Raw genomic sequence first — 22,635 nt, 5'->3', positions numbered from 1 at the left:
TTATTTATTTGGCAGAGAGAGACACAGCGAGAGAGGGAACACAAGCAGGGGGAGTGGGAGAGGGAGAAGCAGGCTTCCCGCAGAGCAGGGAGCCCGACGCGGGGCTCGATCCCAGGAAGGTTTGGGAATCTGTGCTCCACATGATCATGTCTCTGGTCTCATCTACAGCTACCCTTCACTCTCCCCACCACTCCACTCTGCCACCAAGGCCTCCTCAGCCATGCCTGGCACACTCCTGCCTTGGGGCCTTTGCACTGCCTGGTTCCTTCACCTAAGAAGTGAGAAACACACTTAAAGGAGTGGCTAACTTCTACCCCTCCTTTAAGGTTTGCTCAAATGTCACCTCCTAACATGAGATCCTCACCCACTGTCTGCCTTAGTCAGCTCTGGCTGCCATAACAGAATACCACCAATGGGGTGGCCTAACCAACAGTTTACTTTCTGAAGGCTTGAAGTCCAAGATCAAGGTGCAGCTAATTAGGATTCTGCTCAGGACTCTTCCTAGCTTGCAGACAGCCACCTTCTTGCCATTATCAACCGTAGGGGCGCAGGGCAGGCTGCCCCAAGATTGGCCACTTTGGCATAAAGATTATCATGAGTTAAAAGTAATTTAAAACCCAACGGATTCAGGAAAAGCTCTCTGCCTCCCCTACACCTGCCTAAATTTACACTGGAAACGAGAGCCTATAACAGAGACTCTCCTTCACCTAAGGAACTTACCCGCATAAAAGGGCAACCTTGTTCTCCCAGACATCTCCTCTCACCTCCCTGCTAATGAGCGTCTCCTCTTTGTATCCTCAGGCCCTACCTTACCTCATGTAAGCTCCCTGTTGCCTCCTTGTCTTTGGAATTTGCTGCCTGTGTGGATTCTCTGTATTTACACCCCTTAAATTTGATTTCCTCCTGTTAATCTGTCTCATTTCAATTTGATTCTATGTCCAGCTAGAAGGACCATAGCACAGGGGAAGGTCTTCCTCCGCAACACTTCACGTGGCCTTTCCTCAAAGCAGGTGCACAGAGAGAGCTCTCTGGTGTCTCCTCTCATAAGGACATTGATCATATGGATCTGGGCTCCCCCCCCCTTATTATTTCATTTCACCTTAATTACTTCTTTAGAGGCCATCTCCAATTACAGCCGCATTGGGGGTTCAGCCTTCAACACAGGGATTTTGGGGAGGATATTTAGCCCATACCACCACCCCACCTGAAACTATAAGCCCCTCCCCCCCCACCACTCCTTTACTCCCCCACCACCACCACGCTTTTTTCCCACAGGCTCTACCTTTTTCACATACTCTACTCATATTCAGTTCCTGGTACACTGTTTAACGTATAGAATGAAACTCTATGAGGGCAGAGGTCTTTGTCTACTTCGGGTACCTGTGTGTCACAGATCAGAGCCTATGACGTAGGAGGCACTTAAAAAGTACTTGTTGAGGGTGCCTGGGTGGCTCAGATGGTTAAGCGTCTGCCTTCAGCTCAGGTCATGATCCCAGGTCCTGGGATCAAGCCCTGCGTCAGGCTCCCTGCTTGGCGGGGAGCCTGCTTCTCCCTCTCCCTCTACTGTTCCCCCTTCTTGTGCTCTCTCACTTTCTCTGTCAAATAAATAAATAAAATCTTAAAAAAAAATTACTTGTTGAATGATTAGCTAAAGCATGGGAGAAAACATCCCCTTTTCCTCACCCCCTTACTCCTTCTATTCTCTTTGCACATCACAAAGGAAAGAAAAAGAAACACACCTAAATAATCAATCATAAGGTCTAGTTGCCAAGTAGAACAAAGTCAGCTCTCCTGAAAGTAATGATACTGCTGGAGAGTCACTTAACTTATGGGACTGTTTCCCCACCTGAAGAACAGAAACCATCCGTCTTGGGTATCACCAGAACCGATATGCAATGCTGTGTGCACCACAACAAAACACCAAAGACTGGGTGACTTGTAAACAGAAATGTATTGCTCATAGTTCTGGAGGCTGGAAGGCCGAGATCAGGGTGCTGACATGGTCAGGTAAGGGCCCTCTTCCGGGTCACAGACTTGGATCTCCACACAGGAAGGGCCAGGGATCTCACAGGAGCCGCTTTTATAAGGGTGCCTTTTTTTTTATCCTATAAAGGGGGGGGGCGCAAAGGCCCACCTCCTAATACCAACACACTGGGCATGAGGATTTCAACATATGAATTTGGGAGTGAGACAGGGAGGCCACAAACATTCAGACCATAGCACTGGGGGACTCTGAACAAATCAGTCCCACCTTTCTGAGCCATCTTCTTTCCTGTACAACTTGGATACCATCACCTTGAAGCTGGACTAAGGTCCTTCAAAGGTCCTTCAAGCTGGACTAAGAATCAAATGGACATGAGACAGACTAACAGAGTATCAAATTTAATAATACACAATGGGGAATCCACACAGACATGGAGATTCCAAAGACAGGCAAAATGAGGTACGTAAGTCATCCTGAACTAAGGAGCAGGGGGTAGGGGTCTGGGTTTTTGAAGGGAAGGCATGTAATTCACAAGCAATAGAAGAGCAGATATTTGGTAATTAGATGTTTGCCCCGTCATACAGATGGGTCATTCAGATAAAATTTATCTCTGCTAATAACCCTTATTCTGGGAAAGACCCCCATTTTGGATTCTTCTATGTAGTTAAGGGAGAGGCAAAAATTTCTCTCGAGAGGTTTCTCAGGGTGGCCTGCCCTTGGCCGCTACAAGGTATGGTGTCAAGGATCAGAAAATCTCCTCAAACAGTTAAATGCAGAATTGCCAAATGGCCAAGCAGCCCCACCCTATCCAAAAGAACTGAGAACAGGGACCACATGAATGCTCACAGCAGCCAAAAGGCAGAAATCATCCACATTATCTGTCAACGCATGAGTGGATAAACTAATTGTAGTGGACACGAACAAGGAAACACTGTTCAGCCACAAAAAGGAACGAAGTACGGATACCTGCTCCTTCATGGGTGAGCCTGGAAAACATGCGGAGTGAGAAGCCAGGCACCAAAGTCTGCACGTTGCAGGATTCCACTCACATGAAATATCCAGAACAGGTCATTTCATAGAGATTGGAAGCAGATTCACAGTCGCCAGGGCCTGGAGGCACAGGAAATGCGGAGTAACTGTTCGGTGGGGATGGGGTTCAATTTTGGGTAATGAGCGTATTTTGGAACTAGACAGCAGTGGTGGTTAAAGAAAACTGTGAGCACACTGAATGCTACTCAATTTTCCACTTTAAAATGCTTGATTTTGTTATTTGAATTTTGCCTCAATAAAAATTGTTTTAAAGAATCAAAAAAGAGGCGCCTGAGTGGCTAAGTCGGTGAAGCATCTGCCTTCGGCTCAGGTCATGATCCCAGGGTCCTGGGATGGAGCCCCGCGCATCGGGCTCCCTGCTCTGCGGGGAGCCTGCTTCTCCCTCGCCCTCTGCCTGCTGCTCCCCCTGCTTGTGCACTCTGTCAAAAAAATAAATAAAATATTTTAAAAGAGAGAAAAAACTTATCTCAGGCTTTGAGTCCACCCCCTTCCCGTGATTGCTGTGCATTCATCTATGACTGTATTTAAGACGCGGCTGATTAAAGAAGACAACACAATGAATGAAGTGCATTTATTGGGAAGATAAACTCCAAACGACCACAAGTAGTTCTGCTGCACTTTTGGCAACTGCACAGGAAAAAGGTATCTTAACGGAGTCCACGGGATTTCACTTACATCACAAAAGGAGTTTTAAGGCAGTTCAATTCAAGGCTGCAAAAATGATGTCCACGACATAAACATCACATTCAATGGTAACTCGGGCCCCCCAAACATCCCCAGTATCAACAAATCTCTGAACTAGTCAGGTCAACAGCCACTGTCCAGGACAGAGAATCCGAGTCTCAAATGCAGTTCGAGACGACACAGACACAAGAGGCGCCCATTGGATACCTCCTCCTAAACTTTCATAGTGAACACAGACTGATGGTGCCATCTGCAGGCCTCTGCCCTCATACATCTTTATTTCCCATCAACATTTTACACCGACCGAGGAGAACAAATGCACATTAGGAGAGAGGAAAAACAGGACTCACTATCTCGTACCACAAACAGGATTACAGAAAAAACAGGGCCGGACACAGCCACACTGAGATAGACGACTTGTCTGGCAGGTCCCGAACAGGCACTGAGATGAAGCTTAAAAATATGCTGGGGTAAGCTCCGTCTTTCCCTCTGTGGTTACCACCTGGATCAGGCTCCCTGAGCTCGGTCGGTTTTTCCCTGTGATCCAGTCATGGAAGGTTCTAGAACAAAGAAGATCAGCTTTATGTTTTCAAAGCAAAAATCCGGACATGTGCTTCCATTCATTCACATCAGTGGCTGGAGGGAGAGGAGATCATCAGCAGCTATGGAAAAAGCCAGAGAGACACACACCCAGGTCCCCGGGATCTCAGTACTCATTCGAATTTCCAAGTGGCAGGATTTGGCAAGATTTTAACTTTAGTATTTGTATGTTTCTTCATTGTTGGAATCCTTTATAACAGTATGATTTTAAGTGACTAAGACTTTAATTAACTCTTAATTATCTCTTAGTTAATTCTAAGAGATAAACATGTGCACAATACTTTATACATTGCTTTATTACTTTCCTAGAAATTTAAAAGAAAATAAATTCATTTTTTTTCTTTTTTAATAAGTAAACATAAATGGAACACCCACAGCAATGGAAAAAGATACCAAAAAACAGACTATTACAATAAAATGTCAAATGCAGGAATGGGAGGCATTAATTAGGGAACCCTGCTTGGGGGACTTGGAAAGACCTCCTCTAAGAAGACAGAAATTAAAAAGGACACCGCAAATTCACAAGGTAGAACAAGTAGCTGATAATTTTTCAAACAAAACATTTACATTTGAGTACATGTTCTCCCTCGACAATCCACCAGCTAGGACTCTGCACCTTCATTAACTGGGAAGCACGCAAGAGATCCTGGGATATTCTTCAGTGCTGATCAGTAACCTGCTAGACCAGAGCTGATGTTTAATGTCAAGTCATTCGAGGGCCCACTCTTGACAGCTGAACAAGCCGAGGGCAGTAATTACATGGGCCCAAAGACCAAAGCACTGCTGAAACTCCCTGAAATACCATCCATGACCCTTCTCTGGGGCCGGGCAGGGCTTAGAGAAGGCTCTGAAGGAGACCAGTTGAGGCTGGATGTGTCGGGGCCCGTGTGTTACTTATGCATGTTTCAAACTATCTTACTTCTTCATCTTCCTCAGCGGTCTGCAGTAGACGAGGGAGAACACTCAAAGCACAATTTATGCCCATCTGCCAGGTGAGTTTTCAAATCCCACAAGTGGTGTCATGGTTTCTGGAACAAAGGACGGCTATCCCAGCCACTCTCTGTGGATCTATGGCTTGGCCCTAATTCAGACACATGACCCCAGGTGTTCCATCTAGAACCTGGGTCATGGATGTTGTTGGGAAGGATTGGCTTTTAAAAAAGAAACTTTAAGGCAAAACCCAATTCACACGTTGGGAGGCAGAAAGAACTACAGGCCTCGTTAAGACCACAGGCTCTGCAACCACACTACCTGCCTCAAATCTTGGCTCTGCTACGTGATCTTAGGCATGTTCCTTAGCCCTCCTGCCCCCATGCCTCCAAGTCCCCAAACCTTAAATAAAGATGACAGCACCCCCCCCCCCACTGACTTGCTATGAACATTACATAAGGTAACAGTCAAGTGTTTAAAATAGTGCCTGGCACATAACAAGGGCTACCTAAAACTAGTTCCAAACATCATATCAAGTCCCCGCTATCTCTCGATTGAGTTCAAATGAGATGTAACCTTGGGCCAGAAGCACATTCCAAACTTGGCACATGCAGGCGCTGGGGGGGAAAGGTCAGCCCCAGCTTGGTGAGGGCAGGGACTGCACCTTATTCGTGTCCCTGTCCCAGGGCCCAGCACAGCACCTGGCCCACAGTGGGTGCTCGGGGAGTACGTGCCTACTACACAGAGGGCTTAGGGACTTGAGATCTAGACACACTCAACAGAGTGAGAATGCTCATTCTCTGTCCGTGATCTTCAAATGCCACCCATATTCACAAAGGGGTGAATGAGATTTGGGGAACAAAGGACACTTTCTGTAGGCCCGTGGCTCAGCGCTAAATCAGACACGGGAGCCCAGATGAAGTGCTGTAGATCAGCATCTTACCCCCACACCGCTGCTCCTTGTTAGCAGAGACAACGACATTAACAGGAGCGCAGGTTTACGGAGCACTTACTGCATGGGTCAGACATTGTGCCAAGCCAAGCGTTTCCACATGTAATCCCCCTAACAATTATGAAGGACCCCATTATACAGACGGGGCAACTGAGGCCTGGAGCAGTGAGACAACATGCTCAGGCTGGTCAGCTTGAGATTCAGACGTCAGCACTTATCAAGGCCTCTCTGAGATTCACACTGATGTGGGACACCCCCTCTGGGGCCTGGTGGCCTCACAGAGCCACGCATTAGCTAAGAGAACACGGCTTGTCCCCTGGTCTGTAAAAGGCGGACAACTGAGGCAGGCAGGTGCCAATATTATGACATCATGTCAATACTCACTCGACCAGGAACTCCAAGGGCGTCCAGGAACTGAAGTCGGCCTCGGGCATGAATTTTCTGTTCATCGGGGTATCCAGGGTCACCCTGCGGGGCACAGACACAGGCTTGTCATGTGTCCCTGCTGGCTCTCAGAATTACAGCTGCCCCATCCTCCTCGGCCAGGAAAACGCACCAAGAGCCTCCAGCCCCAGGGTGGCCGCATGTACACGGATAGGGCGATCCCGTGAGGATGGTCAGAGGGAAGCCAGGGAGCCCTCCACACTTACAGACAGCACGTCCGAGCCTAACTCAGGGAGCTGCTTCATGACTTACCCTTCAGGAAGACAGGAACAAAATGAAAGAGCCTTTTTTTAAAACACAGTCCTGCCTTTTCTTAAATACAGTCTCTATGAAGTAAACCGCTGTGCTGTTTACATCTTTATTCGCTCCCTAAATTGTAGCCAACTCACCTCTCAGGATTTTTTTAAGGGTAGTAATAATAATATTCCTTTAAATATGGGGAAAAGACAGTCTCATCCTTCATTTTTGTGGCTGTCTTCTATGAAACCTTATGATTCTCAGCAAGAGAACACAGAATTCAGACAGGTATGACTCTCCCAAGAACATTCAGGCCTTGGGAATCATTCAAAACAGCTGGCGGAGCAGGTCACAGACTCGCAGAGGCTCACAAGCGAACGGGAACCGGAAATCCCAGGACCCTCGAAGTCCCAATGTCCGCTTTATAGGACTGCAGGCAAGAGGCAAGTCAGCTGGTGCTGGCATCCTTCCAGCAGGAAGGACCTCTACCTCCAAAGCAGCTGCCTTGCTGGGGACAGCCGACTAGGGATCTACCTCCTGGTCACAAATAGGAGCGTCTCCCAGTTTCTCCCAGTCTCCTCAGACCCCATCCCCCCACCACAGACACACACACACACACACACACACACTAAACACAATCTCTCTTCCACTGGCCTTATAATGACTTGAAAGAATTAAACCTATTACAATAAAATGTGTAGGCTACTTTAAATAAGGAGGGACAGAGGGATGGAGAGAGGGAAGGAAAAAAAAAAAAAAACAGAAAGAAAGAAGCCAGACAGACAGACCCACCCATCAGCCAGTCAACCATTCTGGACAGCTGGGGATACTCCCAACTTCTGAAGAAGCATCTTCAGGGCCTCTGGCGAATTCTAGAAGCCAAGATGACAGCACACACAAGTCCCCAGCGGAAAGCTACTCAGATGTTAACTGTGGGCAGTGGGGCAGAGATGGGCAGGTAACGGGAAGGCCCCAGCACTTACGGGAGCACGGCGATGGCCGCGGAGCTGGAAGGCATGCCACTGTTCTTCCCGGCGAGGCTCTGGCAGAGCTGATGAACGGCGCCCTTGGCCATGCCGTAGCCGATCATCCCTGGGAAAAGGGGGAGAAAACAGTTCAGTGACCAGTGGCCGCCACAGTAGTCCAGACACCACCACGCCAGTCTGGGAGGAAAGGAAGGAATGGACACCTGTAGAGAGAAAATGCACCTGTTATTCACCCCGCAGTTCACATTTATCCTAAAAACCATGAGGCCAATCTTATTTTTACCACTGAGCAAACCGAGGCACGGACAGGGTACGTAAGGAGCCACCCGGGCTCACAAACGGACTTGCACCAAGGTTAAAGGCCAGGCGAGAGCTGCATCTAAACCCTCAGATCAATAAATGCTCATGGGCGAGATGAAGCGGTCATCTGGAGTGCAGGTTGCCCAAGTTCAAATCCCAGCTCTTCTGCTCACCACTCAAGAAATCGCAGGCAAATTTTCAAAACCTTTCTAATCCTGTTACCCCAACGGAAAAATGGGGAGAAAGTACTTAACTGTGGGTTCGGCACAGGATAGGCACTCAGTACATACTTCCCGTCAAATTAACAGAAGTAACGTGCCCTGGAGTGCCACTCGCTGTTTATAAAGTATAGCAGTTGAACAACTTTCACGTAAGGATACACACCACCTATTACTCTTCCTTTCCTCCCACCAGTCAGCAAATATTTGCTGACTGAAGCAAGGCATGCCTTTTACTCAGACAGGTTTCCATTTGTCCCACGGACAGGTGGCAGGAACCCAGTCTCTCTCCCCCACAGCACCCAGCTGTGGATTCTCACTAACCAACAACAAAGAAGCAAGGTTAGTTGCTGTAAATGCCTCTCCTCCTTCAGAAAACCACTGTTTCTTTTGGAGATCAGCAGCCTCCTTAGAAAACCCCAGCACACATGCTGTTGAAGGTGTAACAGATGAGGAGACACCGAAGGCCCAGGGGAGGTGGGGACCACAGCCCAGCTGTGGAAGCAATCACTGAACTCTCCAATAGCAACCTTGAATTGCAAAAGAGGGTCAACGTCTCAAAGAGTTATTTAGAAGCACAAGAAGATTTCACCATCTCTGGCTTCTCCGTCTAATCGGGGGAAGGAAGCCAACAGTGATATAAAGATCTAACAAACTCTGCATGATTAAAATTAACCAGCGCACGAATCTTATGCAGGCAACCCCAGGCCCCAGCAGACATCTAGGGCCCCCTCCTCATTCCACTCAACACAATGAAGAAAGAAACAAGCAACCAGCAACAAGCTACCAGGGACCCTAATGACTTAATTCCACAGGATTCTACACAATGTGGATAAGGGGATCATTTGCAAGATGCGAAAAAATGCATTCAAAAGATACTTTCAATTATTAAAATGATCAGTGTAGTCCCTAAAGACTAATTTCCAAACACAGTACAGATCCCTAAATGGTAAACAAGTAATCACCTTCCTTCTGATAGTTTATCCACCAGGAGACGGTCTACAAATACAAGTTTGGACATGGGGTGGGAGGGGGCGGGGTTTCCTGAGTACTTTTCCAAGAGAAAACTTTCCAGTTTTGAACAACCGTTCTTGTGCTTGAAGGACCGACCACTAAGCCCGTTTGTCATTTACTTTTGGATTATACATAGATCTCCCCAGATCACTCTGGGATCTGAATCAAAGTTAAAAGACTTCATGACTCAAATAAATTTAACAACATCTAACTAAGAACTTAAAAGATGAGCAAGCTTATTAATACATGAAGCAGAAATAGCTGGGCTTTTAAAGTCAGTCTGGAATATATAATAATAAAAGTTCACACTGAATACTGACTCTATAGTATCTTTCTAAGCCATTTACATCCACTAAGATATTTACAAGTCACAACCACCATATAGAGGAGGTACTATTATTTATCCCCATTTTACAGATGACAAAACTGAGGCCCAGAGAGGTTAAATAATTTGCCAAGTATCACACAAGAAGTGGCCAAACCACAACAGAAAACCAACCAGTGTGGTTCCAGAACTTGCAGTCTTAACCAGTATCCACAACTATAACTAAAAAAGATACTTAAAAGCCAAGATAAAGGAAGAGACTGTTTTGCCCTTTAGAAAAATCAAGTCTTTTGGTCACAGGGTTTTCTTTTTTAAATGGCAAGCTATTTACTCATTTCTCTACTCACTTGCTAGTGCCTCTGCTCTATGTCACCTTTAATAAAAATCAGATCTCAACCAAACTAACACCTAACATTTACCCAGCTGTAACTGCTGCAAGAGCCATGGACGTATAAGATCACATGCTCCAAGACACCTAATAAGAAAACGAGTGGCAAGAAATTGTTAATTTGTAAGAGCCTCACACTTTAGTGACTACACTAAAATTGAAAAAGGTGCTCAAGGTCTCTACCACTTACTAAAAGCCCCCTCCCCAAAACAACCACCCTTCCTTTTTTTAAGAGCTTACTTAGGTAGCGGAAGTAGACACTTTCTGCATCCCTGTGCTGTCCCCCACCCCACTTAAATTTCATCAGCCTTATCCCAAAGGTATGCGTTGAATTGTACCCCCAAAGTTCACATGTTGGAGTCCTAACCTGAGCTACCTCAGAATGTGATTGTATTTGGAGACAAGGTCTTTAATGGGGTCATGAAATTAAAATGAGGTCTTTAGGCCCTAAAGCAATCTGACTGGTGTCCTTACAAGAAGAGGGGATCAGGACACAGACCCACACAGAGGGAAGACCATGAGAGGACACAGGGAGCAGACGCCAACTGCAAGCCACGGAGAGAGGCCTCAGAAGACACCACCCTGCTGCACCTCCATCTCAGGCTTTCCGGCCCCTAGGATCTGTGAGAAAATAACTTTCTGTGTTTAGCCCCCGAGGCCACGGTCTGTTGTCACGGCAGCCCCAGGAAACACAGATGGAGTAAAAATGCCAAGGAAAACCCGCACCTGTGTGATGCAGGAGAACAAGCATGCAATTTAGAAATGATCAGGGTTTTGGCTCAAAGTAAACCTACAGCTCACTGGCAACATCACGACCAGTTACTTCCCCTAAGTTCTAGTCCGCTTCCCTGTAAATGGAAAAGGTAAGAACCATCCACCTCAGGAGTAAATGAGAATATACGCCAAAGGAAAAGAGTGTCTCTAAGAGGGCTCGGCCCGCACTGGGCACTGTCTACACGTCCCTACCTCCAAGCCTCACAGCTACACTTCGGGGGAGGCGTTACAGTCACTCACAACAGCAGAATTTGGTCAAAGCCCCTCAGCTCAGGTGAAGAATCCACAGCTAGCTTCCCTTACTCTACAGCCCCCACTGTTTCCAGAGGCTGAGCGGCTTCCCAGGGGCACACAGACACTGTACGATGACGATAAAACTTGTTTATTAACTGATTAATATTTAGCTCAGCACCACACATTCCCTGGGTGGATCCCAGATAAAGGAAGCGGGTGGGAGTGCCAGATTACAGGACTCTGTCCCCACCACCAGCATGAAGACAGTGCACACAGAAGGGTCAGGAGTCCTTCCCCTAAAAAGAGCCAGACCTCAAGGAAGCAAACTCCACCCAGCTGTACAGCGTCTTGGAGGGTGAAGGGCTCCCAGGTCCCTGACCTCAGAGAATCACCCAGCAGCCCAGGGGGGCAAGGGTGAGCGCTCCCATTTCACAGACTGGGAAATGAAGGCCTACCAGGAGTCCCGTCAAGAGCGGCCTTGGCACCAGCCAAGGTCAGGAGGCCTCCTTCCTTGAGGTGCTTGGTGGCCAGGTGGCTGGAGATGGTCGACGTCCACATGCTTTGCTTCCACATCAGGTCACAGTTTTTAAAGAGAGCTGTGCAGAGAAAGAACAACCCGTGAGCTCAGCATTTGCAGGGAAGACACTGGAAGGTGAGCTCCAGTCATGGCATCCGAGGAAGCCCAGACAGCCACCCCTACCCTCCCAGTCCCTGGTTACAAGGTCCAGTCCAAACAGTACAGGGCCGTGGTCAGAGAGACTCAGGTTCAAATCCGGACCATGTGCTGACCTGAGTCTCAGCTTCCTCACCTGTTAACAAATACACCAGACTGGCTCTAACTCAAAAATTGTTCTACTTTATGAAGGGCATGAGACTCGGAATAAGAACCCATATGTCTAGTCAGGTTTTACCTGGGATAAAAATGTGAGGGACTAGTACTGCATGGACATAAAGAGGGATTTTATAGAGCTACATTTTGAATGGCTGAAAGTTTAACGCCAGCTTTAAAGACTTTTTAAAAGAAAGCTGATATAACAACCATTTCATGCTTATTTTTCACCCTCTAGCCTTGCCTGAGACGTGGTGGGGAATAAGTGCTAATGTATATCACATCACCGGCTGGGCAAGACACCCATAATCCAGACAGAAAGGCCTCCTGATACAGGTGGACGGGCATTCAGGAGGTGATAACCAAGTTACGGCATTTCCCGGCTACCAAGGACTAGACCAAAAAAAAAATTCATCAATTCTTATTCCCAAAACACACAAAAGGCCATCAGGGTGTTTTGCCAATCTGATCACCCCACAAAATACCAACTTTACGTGTAACTGATTTCACAGAGAATCAATTCCTTTTTATATAGCTTTGACTGATCAACACAGAAGGAATGACAGAATTTAAAAACCACAGGCTCAGGCAGAGATTATCAATGGAGGCTTAAAATCATTAGGTTTGGGGAATTTGAGACCCTCAAGGTGCTTAGAAATAGGACATTCACACACAGTGCCAAAGTAGCATCCCACAATCACTAATTACAAACAGAAAAACGTACCTTCACAATGAAGGTCTGTCACCACCACCTTAACCAAGCACCCAACTTGTCATCACTGTGGATGGGTACGGTGATCTGACACTTTTAAGTATCCCAACATAATGTCACATGAAGCACATATGCCTCAGGAAGAACGCTTACCTCCAAAATACTTAACCTGAATCTAAGTAAGTCTCTCGATCTAAATTCTAGTTCACAGGAAATACCACAGACAAGGGAACAAGGTACATGATGCTTTAAAGAAAGCAGGATAGACAGTCTATGGGAAAAGTACCCTGAATTCACCAAGTCTATCACAGAAAAAAAAAAAAAAATTCTAGATTAAGAGACTAAAAATAACAAAATGCAATGCATAAACCCTGACTGGAATATTTAGGTGGGAAAAAAATAAACAATGATACAAGATTTGGAATAAATTGGGGAATTCAAATAGTCTATCATTAATCTTATAGAATTATTATTAATTTTCTTAGATATGGTAATGGTATTATGAGAATATAGGAGAATGGGTTGACTCCCTGAGGATACATTACAAAGAACGGCGAAATGTCAACTTACTTGCAAATGATTAACAAAAAAATACACACGCAGGATACCCACGCACCAGAAAGCAAGAGAGCGCGAGTCCAGCAAATGTTAGTTACTGAAACTAGATAGAGGGCACAGGGTGTTCAAGAACTGTTCTTTCAACTTCTCTGTATGCTTGAAAATTTTCATAATGAGTTGAAAAATGTACGCAGCTTTAAGTAACCATTTTTTATTTATTTGAGCGAGAGAGTAAGCGAGAGACAGAATATGAGCGGAGGGGGAGGGGCAGGGAGAGGGAGGAGAGGACTTCCCGCTGAGCAGGGACCCTGAGATCATGACCTGAGCCTAAGGCAGGCACCCAACCAACTGAGCCACCCAGGCGCCCCAGTACTCAGCTTTAATACATCACACATCCCCCAGTTCCCAGTAAGAGGCCCTGAAAGATTAGGGGGGAAACAATGCTGATTTCATTCTTCTTCTATTCTAAACTTCAAACTCAACGTCCCTCTCCCCTAACCCCATTTATGGGACGTTTTTCCTTCATCTGTCACATGGGAGGTTAATCCCTACCTCACAGAGCTACGGCAAAGATTCTAGGCGAAATACAGAAAACATCTGGCCTGGCACACAGGATGGACCCAGTCCGTGCCGGCTGGACAAAGAGCAGAGTGGAATGATTGATTAACGCAGGAAAGGACTCACACTTGGATTTGGCATTGCCCCCAGCCCAGCCTCCGGCCACACAGAGGATGGCGTCCACCTTCTCTTCACCTAAGAGCTTTCCGACCTCAGCAGTCACCTTAAACGAAAGGGACAAAAAGGTGCATAAACCATCACGTAAACCTAACAGGCTAACATCTTTAGACACCTCTGTTTATTTCTCACATCGTTTTGAAGTCAGTTAACAGCACCTGGCAATTAACACTTTGAAAAATTAGATGCAGGACCAATCTACAACAAGCATTTTGGATAGAGAAGCCCCAACTACATTTCAATCTGATTTTTATAAAGCAATCTAGAGTCTTCTTTGGAACATCCTGAAGGGTTGGGACATAAGCATGCCTGGAATAAAACAATTAGTAAAGAAAAGTAGGAGAAGGCTTTAAAAAAATTCACCGAGAGCTTCACTGCCCACAGCTAACCTGTTGGTATATTTCTTTCCAGACTTTCTTCATGCATCACAGAATCATAATTTGAGATAATCAATTCTTTTCTCCCCTCAATACAAAAATCCCTTTAAGTACAACTCCAAATCAAAATGCCAATGAGAAATTTATTTTTTAAAAAGAACAATAAAAAATAATCAACTCACTTCAATTAAAAAAAACAGTCAATGGCAAAATGTTGGTAAATACAGATACGTGGTGTTCATTTATCTCTCTACTTCTGTTTGAAATTTTTAAGTGTTGAAAATATACACATGTCCTTTTGTTACAATTTATTAAAACAAAAATCTGGCAAGACAGGCAATTCTAGCCATCGACCATGGCCCTTTCACACTTCTCCAGAATGGCTGAGATGACTTGACCCAAGACCCAAGACCCTGTATCTTTGCCAGAAGCAACATTCCTGTCCCCCACCTCTTTCCCCAACAATCTCTGAGGCCTCTCATCACTCCCTCCAAGAGAACGCTTGGGCAAGGGAAACCAATCTTTCCTCTCCCTACTCCCCATACCTACATCTTTCCTCTTAAGAAATTCCTGAATTTCCCCTGGCCTCTACTCATGAGTATCTCACCTAATCCTGCCTTATGTTGTTGACCTTCCTCCTGTTACCCTGGTGACCAGGCTACCCCTGCCCCTCATTCTTAACCCAAGTCCTGTTACCAAGAGCCCAGATCCCAGCTGCCGGAAGTTGGAGATCTCTCAATGTCCATATGTACACACAGCCCTGTGCATGTTCTACTCTTTGGGGAAGCATGCAGCCCGCAAAAACAATACACCTATTTGACTTGTTTTTACAACATCTATACATTTTTAAATTCCTCCCCCTTCAGTTTTGCTCTGTGCCCAATAGTTTTCTACAGACTTAATGCCTTTCAGGGCGCCTTGGTGGCTCAGTCGGTTAAGCCTCCAACTCTTGATTTGGGCTCAAGTCATGATCTCAGGGTTGTGAGATCTAGCCCCATGTGAGATTCTCTCTCTCCCTCTCCCTTTATCTCCTCTCCCTCTCCCTTTATCTCCTCTCCTTCTCCCTTTATCTCCTCTCCCTGCCGCACACCAAAAAAAAAAAAAAAAGATTTAATGCCTTTCTCGCATCTTATCTCCTCACTGTCTCTAGTGAATTTCCTGCCTTGGGGGCTCAACTTTACATGTATTAGGATTGATTTTCCTCTTCTGAAGCCTTAAAAACAAAAACTGGATATCATGCTGTTTGTCCAGAAATTCTTAATTGGGTGAGTGGGGGGTTAGGGAGAGTTAAAGGTTTTAAAATCTGAGCTTGAAATAACTAAGGCATCTCTCCATCTTTGTCTTTAAAATGCACTGTCAAGTCTCAGATGGGGACAATTTCAAAAATGCACATGACATCAGAAACCTGCAATTAACCGGAATAGATAAGACAGTGAAGACAGACACAAACACTGATTACAGAGAACCAAATCCAGAAGAGCTGCTGACACCCAAACCCAGGTGCTTCCTTGCATTTAGTTTAGCTATTATTACTTTGTTCACATGGAGCTATGTTGCTGGGAGGCAGCTTAGCACGTAGTCAAGAATGCAGATACCAAACCCCCACTGCCTAGGTTCAAATCCCAACTATACCACCTCCTGCCTGTTTGACCTTGAGCAAATACCAGAGCCTTTCTTGGCTTCAAATTCCTCGTTTCCAGAAGAGAGATCAATCAGAAGCTTTGTTTTGGGAGTGTTACAGAGATTAAGCAAGTTAAAGTGAATAAAGCACTTAGAATGGTGCCTGACACATAACAATGCCTAGTTGGGTTGTATTATTAATCCCATTAAGGCCAACAGGTATCATCAGGTACAGGAATCGTTAGGATCACATCAAGAAAAGTAAGAACAACAAAAATCTATATTCTGGAGTAAGTCAGCTGGCTTTTTATATTCTAACCTCTGTCAAATTGATGCTTTAGAAAGAGCAAATGAGCAGCTCAGTTTGGGTTATTTTTTTTTTTTAATTTTTAGACTTATACATGTATACATTTGGAGGAATGGATTGGAAGGAAATACTACAAAACATTACATTGTGGGACTAAATATGATTTCCCCTTCTTTTTGTTTTATTTAATTTTCTACATCATACATGTATCAGGTTTTTTTTAAGATTTTATTTATTTATTTGACAGAGAGAGAGAGATACCACAAGCAGGGGGAGCAGAAGGCAGAGGGAGAGGGAGAAGCAGGCTCCCCACTGAGCAGGGAGCCTGATGCGGGGCTCGAGCTCAGGACCCATGACCTGAGCCAAAGGCAGACACTTAACTGACTGAGCCACCCAGGCACCCCCACATATCACTTATTAAAATTTTAAATACTTGTTTAAAAACACAGCTAGGGACCACCAAACAGATTACTAGGGAAAGCATACTAAACAAAGAGCAGACCCTGAGCTTATTAAAGTTGTTAATAAGTCTCTTTCATTTTTTTTTTTCTTTTAAAGATTTTTCCATTTTAGAGAAGGAGAGAGAATCCTCAAGCAGACTCCCCACTGAGCACGGAGCCTGACATGGGGCTCGATCCCAGGACCCAGAGCTCATGACCTGAGCTGAAATCAAGAGTCGGATGCTCAACCAACGAAGCCACCCAGGCGCCCCAATAAGTCTCTTATTAGAAAATCCACGCTCCCTAATCCACCGCCAGCTAGCCTGTTGGCCACGTCACTTAAGTGTCTGAAACTCGGTCTCCCACGCTACAAAATGGGTCTTTCCCCACCTGCCCGCCTGCCTCATTGAGTGCTTACAAACACACCACACGAAGAACGATGTGGAGATTTCCTTGGGAATGTGGGCTGCAGTGACGGCATGACAACCACAGACAGCACAGTCCCCCAAGCAGCTTGCAGGAACGGCTCTTCCGGAAAGATCGGCCCACTTAGGAGCATCTCTGATATTCAAACCAAGATGGCCATCAACTTGCTGACAGTGCTTCCTTCCAGGCAATGACATGATCACGGGGAGAAACAGGGGTATTTCACCATTTACTGACATATTTGTTTGACTTCTGGTTTTACATTAGCATATCATTTTATAATTAAAAATAACCTCTTTATGTTAGTATTCATGCTTTGAACAGGAGAGCCCCACTTTTTAGAATGCATCCTAAATAATCAGAGATTGAAACAAAGATGTTCACCACAGGATTCTTGATAATGGTAAAAAAGAAAAACTGCAAAACCCTTACATGTGCAGGAAGTGGAAACTAAGGAAATTAAAAATCACACGCCGACAGAAAGGAGTTTTTTTAAGTGGTCTGAGGAGTATTTAAGTGCTAAGTTCAAAAAAAAAGCTCACCATAAAATATAAAATACAAGATTATCTCAACTTATAAAACTAAAAACATACAGTATGGATAGGAAAGACAAGAAAACGGGCCAAAACGTGAACAGTGAGCTAACCAGAAATGGATTACGAGTAGTTTATCTTCTTTGCATTTTTTTGTTTTTACTTTTTCCAAATTTCCCTCAATAAGCACAGGGGCGCCTGGGTGGCTCAGATGGTTAAGCGTCTGCCTTCGGCTCAGGTCATGATCCCAGGGTCCTGGGATCGAGCCCCGCATCGAGCTCCCTGCTTGGCGGGGAGCCTGCTTCTCCCTCTCCCACTCCCCCTGCTTGTGTTCCCTCTCTCGCTGTGTCTCTCTCTGTCAAATAAATAAATAAAATCTTTAAAAAAAACAAAATAAATAAGCACAAATAGCTATCATCAATAGAGAATATTAGTTGAAGAAAAAAAAGAACCCATCACCCCCTCCCCAGGGTCTCCCTGCCACAGTGCTTGGGAAGGTGGGGGGCCTTTTCTGGAATTACCTGGTCAGCCTGCTCCGTAAACGAGTCTGTCATTTTAACTACAACACTAGCGTTGGCCTCTTCATTCTCCACCACATCGATGCTGGCAACCCACTGGCATGGAAGAGAAAACAGCTTTGGTCAAGAGACAGTAAGCTGTAATTCCATTAAAGATCCAACCCTGAAATGGGGACAGTGGGGACAGATAAGAGACTTAAAAGAAAACCCACGAGAGAAAGGATCTCACTCCTGCCCTCTCGCCATCCTTACAGGGACATCTGGCTTCACTCAGGTACCTACCCGTTACCGAGCCCCAGCCCAGCCCTTCTGCGTCCAAACACCTCACCTTCCTCCTCCCCTCTCACTGCAAGCCAAACCCTGCACCTCCAGAGAAGCCTAGACCAGGGGTCTGCAAAAATCTTGGTATGTAAAGGGCCAAATATTTTGCTGGTCATGTGGTCTGTGTTGCAAGACTCAGATCTGATACTTTAACCAGCCACAGACAATATAGATAAATGAACGGAGGTGGCTATGTCCCAATAAAACTTCAAGCACTACAACTCCAGAAATGTGAATTTCATGTAATTTTCACATGTCACAAACTAGTATTCTTTTGATTTTTTTTTTTTCCCCAACCATTTAAAAAATGTGAAACCATTCTTAGATCTTGGGCTGTACAAAAACTGATGGCAGGGGAGCCTGGGTGGCTCAGTTGGTTAAGCGACTGCCTTCGGCTCAGGTCATGATCCTGGAGTCCCAGGATCGAGTCCCGCATCGGGCTCCCTGCTCGGCAGGGAGCCTGCTTCTGCCTCTGACCCTCCCCCCTCTCATGTGCTCTCTCTCTCTCATTCTCTCTGTCTCAAATAAATAAAAAAAATCTTAAAAAAAAAATTTAAAAAAAAAAAAAAAAAAAAAAAACTGATGGCAGGCCAGATTCAGCCCTCGGAGGACTACAGTTTCCAGACCCCTGCCCTCCAGCACAGAGGGATGGCTTTGGATCCTCATCCTGCAAACTAGTGCCTTTCTCATGGGGGTTAACAATTAACAGAGTCAGTGTGAACATTAACTGCAAAAAGCTCCTGGCAGAGGTGACATCCAGTTCCAGGGCCCCAAGGTCCACAGGCCCCGGAGATAAATATCTCTACCACAAGCTTTGAAGAACACAGCATTTATTCAAAAACACTCACTACTTCTTTGTCACCAGCCACGGGGGATACAGACACAAAGAAAAGGTTGTATCCCAGCCCCTCCCAGAGCTCCTAGAAATGAAGAGATAGGGCGGGGGAGACAGGTAAATCAGCGTGCCAGATTCTGCCAAGTGCCCCCACCAGGGGAACCCACAGGCTTCACCTCTGGAACGCATGGATACCAAGAGAATCCACTACATTCAAGTTTGGGGAAGAGTAAATGAAATTAAGAGTATGTAGGAATACAGTGCCTAGCTTGCCGCCAGCACTCCTTACATGTTCCCACTCTCACCCCTGCAGACCCTGGAAGACGCCTCAAAACAGTCTTCCCAAGTTCAGAGTAGGAAGCCAGTGGTGTGCTTAGAATCCCTTAGAAGTCCTATAGCCAGGTTCTGAACCAGAAGGAAACCCTCTCTCCCTGGTTCCTGGGCACCCTGGGTACTAACTAAACCCCTCAGGGGAAGTTCCCCAGAGCTTCCGGCACATTTTGTGCTGGGACAGATGCAGCTGAGAAGACACAGGGCGGAGTCTCCACCAGGAACGAGCTGAGCCCCGCCTGGTGGCTGGGGTCAGGGTCTCTGACCACGTGTCAGTTCCACTCTTACTTGCCCCCTGAAGGGAGCAATACCTGATTATGCAAAGTAGTTGTAATTGTCTTTGCAAAACGAAGAAGCCACCAGCATTTGCGGGGCTGAGCCTTCAAAATATCAGGTCCGAGGCTGGCTGAAGGAACGGGCTAATTATAGTAATACTAATAGCTAACATTTCAACAGCTTTTACCACGAGTCCAATACTTTACAACCACACCAATGATCCCATTCAATCCGCATAATCCCCTAAGGGGTAAATACTAACATTATTCCCATTTTACAGATGGGAAACTGAGGTTCGAGGGCGTTAAGCAGTAAGTTCACGATTACAGAACTAGTAACCCACGCCAGGCAGCCAAATTCCAGAGCCTGCTGCTCACTGTCTCTCCCTGTCCCCTCAAGCCCGCTCCCCTTCAGTCCCCTCTGGAATTCTCCCCGGAGCCATACCCCACTTTCTAGGCCTGGCAGAGACGGAGCGAACAGCCCCATGCCTCACCTCCTTGCAGAGCACAGGCCCGGCACGTAGGGCGCGGCTTGGGCACGCACTCGCAGCCAGGAACGTAAACCTGTGCATGCTCGTGCAAGCACTCCCGTCTGGGGGTGCGCAGGGGCCCCGGCTTTATCCAGTCGGCCCTCCCGAGCTGCACGGGTAGGCCCCTCTGCTCCCCAGTCACCAGCGTTCCCGACCGCCCCAGCCCGCGGAGACCCGGCCGAATTACCCAGTTGCGGGCCCGGAACGCCTGCACGCATCGCGAGCCCAGCGCGCCCCTGCCGCCGTACACCAGCACCCGGCGCGCCTCGCCCGCTGCCGCCGCCATCCTGCTCGTCCCGCCCGGCTCCCGAAGCTCCGACTGCGCCGAGCGCGACCGCGGCGCCCCGGATCGCCCGGCCCCGCCCCGGCCAAGAGGGACCGCGCGGCCGCTGATCCCGCGTGAATCTCGCGCGGGGCCCGCTGCTGCCGCCTAGCGCGCGGCCACGCTGGGCGAGCACCGACTCCCTGCAGGGGCACCCGCAGAGCCCCGCGGCCCGCGGGCCTGCGGGTGCCGGGCACCTGGGGCGTGCAGGGCGCGGGGCTGAGGGTGGGGAGGGTGGAAAGCAGATGTGCGCTCACGATGCTGAGTCCACTGGGGAGACAGCACAAACCACGTATATATCTTACCTTTAAGTAAGCGTGCAGGCTCTGCAGCTCGACTGCCTGGCTTCCCTGTTGAACAGCTGGGTGGCCCTAAGCAATTCGCTGAACTGCTCTGTGCCTCAGTCTCCCCTCAGTAAAATGGGAATACTAATGGTCTGTCCTCCTAGGGTTTTGGAAAGGATTGTAAAAAATAATACTAGAGTATTAGACTACATACTGTGTGGCCAGAGGTAGGGCCTCAATAAATGCAGATTGAGCATTATTAATATTATTATTTTCGTCACTACTTCTGTTACAGTCACTGCACTTCTTAGAGAGTGTGAGTTTACAAGAAAAAAAATGCCAGGCTCTGTTAGGAGGGGCAGTGGGGGGCATCTGGGTGGCTCAGTAGATGGGCGACTGCTTTCGGCTCAGGTCATGATCCTGGAGTCCTGGGATCGAGTCCCGCATCGGGCTCCCTGCTCGGCGGGGAGTCTGCTTCTCCCTCTGGCCCTCCCCCTCTCATGTGGTCTCTCTCATTCTCTCTCTCAAATAAATAAATAAAATCTTAAAAAAAAAAAAAAAAAGGAGGGGCAGTGGGTACCATTTGGTGGGGCTTAACTGTGGACCTTTAACATTCTGGACAAAGGGGGTCTTACATACAGTCACAGAGGTCCAAAAACATTATTATAGGACTTACATTTGAACTGTGTCTCTTCCAGACCAAAGGCCTGTTGTGCCATATGGAGTCATATTTTTTAGAACTCCTGTAATAGAGGAAGAATGAAGCGGGGGAAATCGGAGGGGTAGATGAACCATGAGAGACGATGGACTCTGAAAAACAAACAGGGTTCTAGAGGGGAGGGGGGTGGGAGGATGGGTTAGCCTGGTGGTGGGTATTGAGGAGGGCACATTCTGCATGGAGCACTGGGTGTTATGCACAAACAATGAATCATGGAACATTTCATCTAAAACTAATGATGTAATGTATGGGATTAACATAAGAATAAAAAAAAATTAAAAAAAAAACTAATAATTTTCGTGGGTGTTTTGTTGTTGTTGTTGTTGTTTTAAAAGCATTAATTTGTAAAGTGTTAAACATTTAAAATACAGTATACTGCAATTTTTGCATCACTGTTTTGGCAATATTATACATGTTTGTGTCCCCCTCCACCCAAACGCAGTGTGGCGTCCATGTAGCAGACACAAAGATGTTTGCTCAATACATGTGTGCCAGACAAGGCAGACAAAAATATGTTCCTGGAGAACAGGATGTCACCCGCAACACAATTAATTATGAGAAGCGTCATTACCAGGAACAGAATTGCTAGAAGACTGGATGAGGAGGTCAACACCATTTTTGGTGCCCTCTGTATGCCATAATCTGCGTGTGCTATTTCATTTTACTTTGTACAATAATCCCATGACAGATTAGGAAACTGAGGCACAAGAGTCTCAAGTACTTGCCCAGAGGAGTAGGAATTTGAACCCAGGTCTTCAGGAGAGTTCTACTTAACCACATTTCCATTCAGCATCTCAAGGGCTTGTTGGGAATCATTTGTTTCCCATTATTTTTCTAAAATAATC

General features: G+C 46.5%; 1 protein-coding gene across 1 annotated transcript; it reads right to left on the bottom strand.

The window, feature by feature from the left end:
* Positions 1-3,590: 3,590 nt before the first annotated feature.
* Positions 3,591-20,835, bottom strand: QDPR (quinoid dihydropteridine reductase). Its single transcript, XM_035005263.1, has 7 exons — positions 20,654-20,835; positions 18,179-18,271; positions 13,904-14,000; positions 11,576-11,716; positions 7,865-7,973; positions 6,585-6,668; positions 3,591-4,278 (listed from the first exon to the last, which is right to left on the bottom strand). Exons 1-7 carry the CDS (start codon positions 20,750-20,752, stop codon positions 4,173-4,175), a joined length of 729 nt encoding a protein of 242 aa, XP_034861154.1. The 5' UTR covers positions 20,753-20,835; the 3' UTR covers positions 3,591-4,172.
* Between the last annotated feature and the right edge of the window lie 1,800 nt (positions 20,836-22,635).

The sequence above is a fragment of the Mirounga leonina genome, unplaced genomic scaffold (assembly GCF_011800145.1).
Source record: "Mirounga leonina isolate KUSES-001 unplaced genomic scaffold, KU_Mleo_1.0 Mir_129, whole genome shotgun sequence".
In the NCBI taxonomy this organism is placed as follows: domain Eukaryota; kingdom Metazoa; phylum Chordata; class Mammalia; order Carnivora; family Phocidae; genus Mirounga; species Mirounga leonina.
Note: the sequence above shows the minus strand (reverse complement) of the source record. Positions and strands in the feature narration are given on the sequence as shown.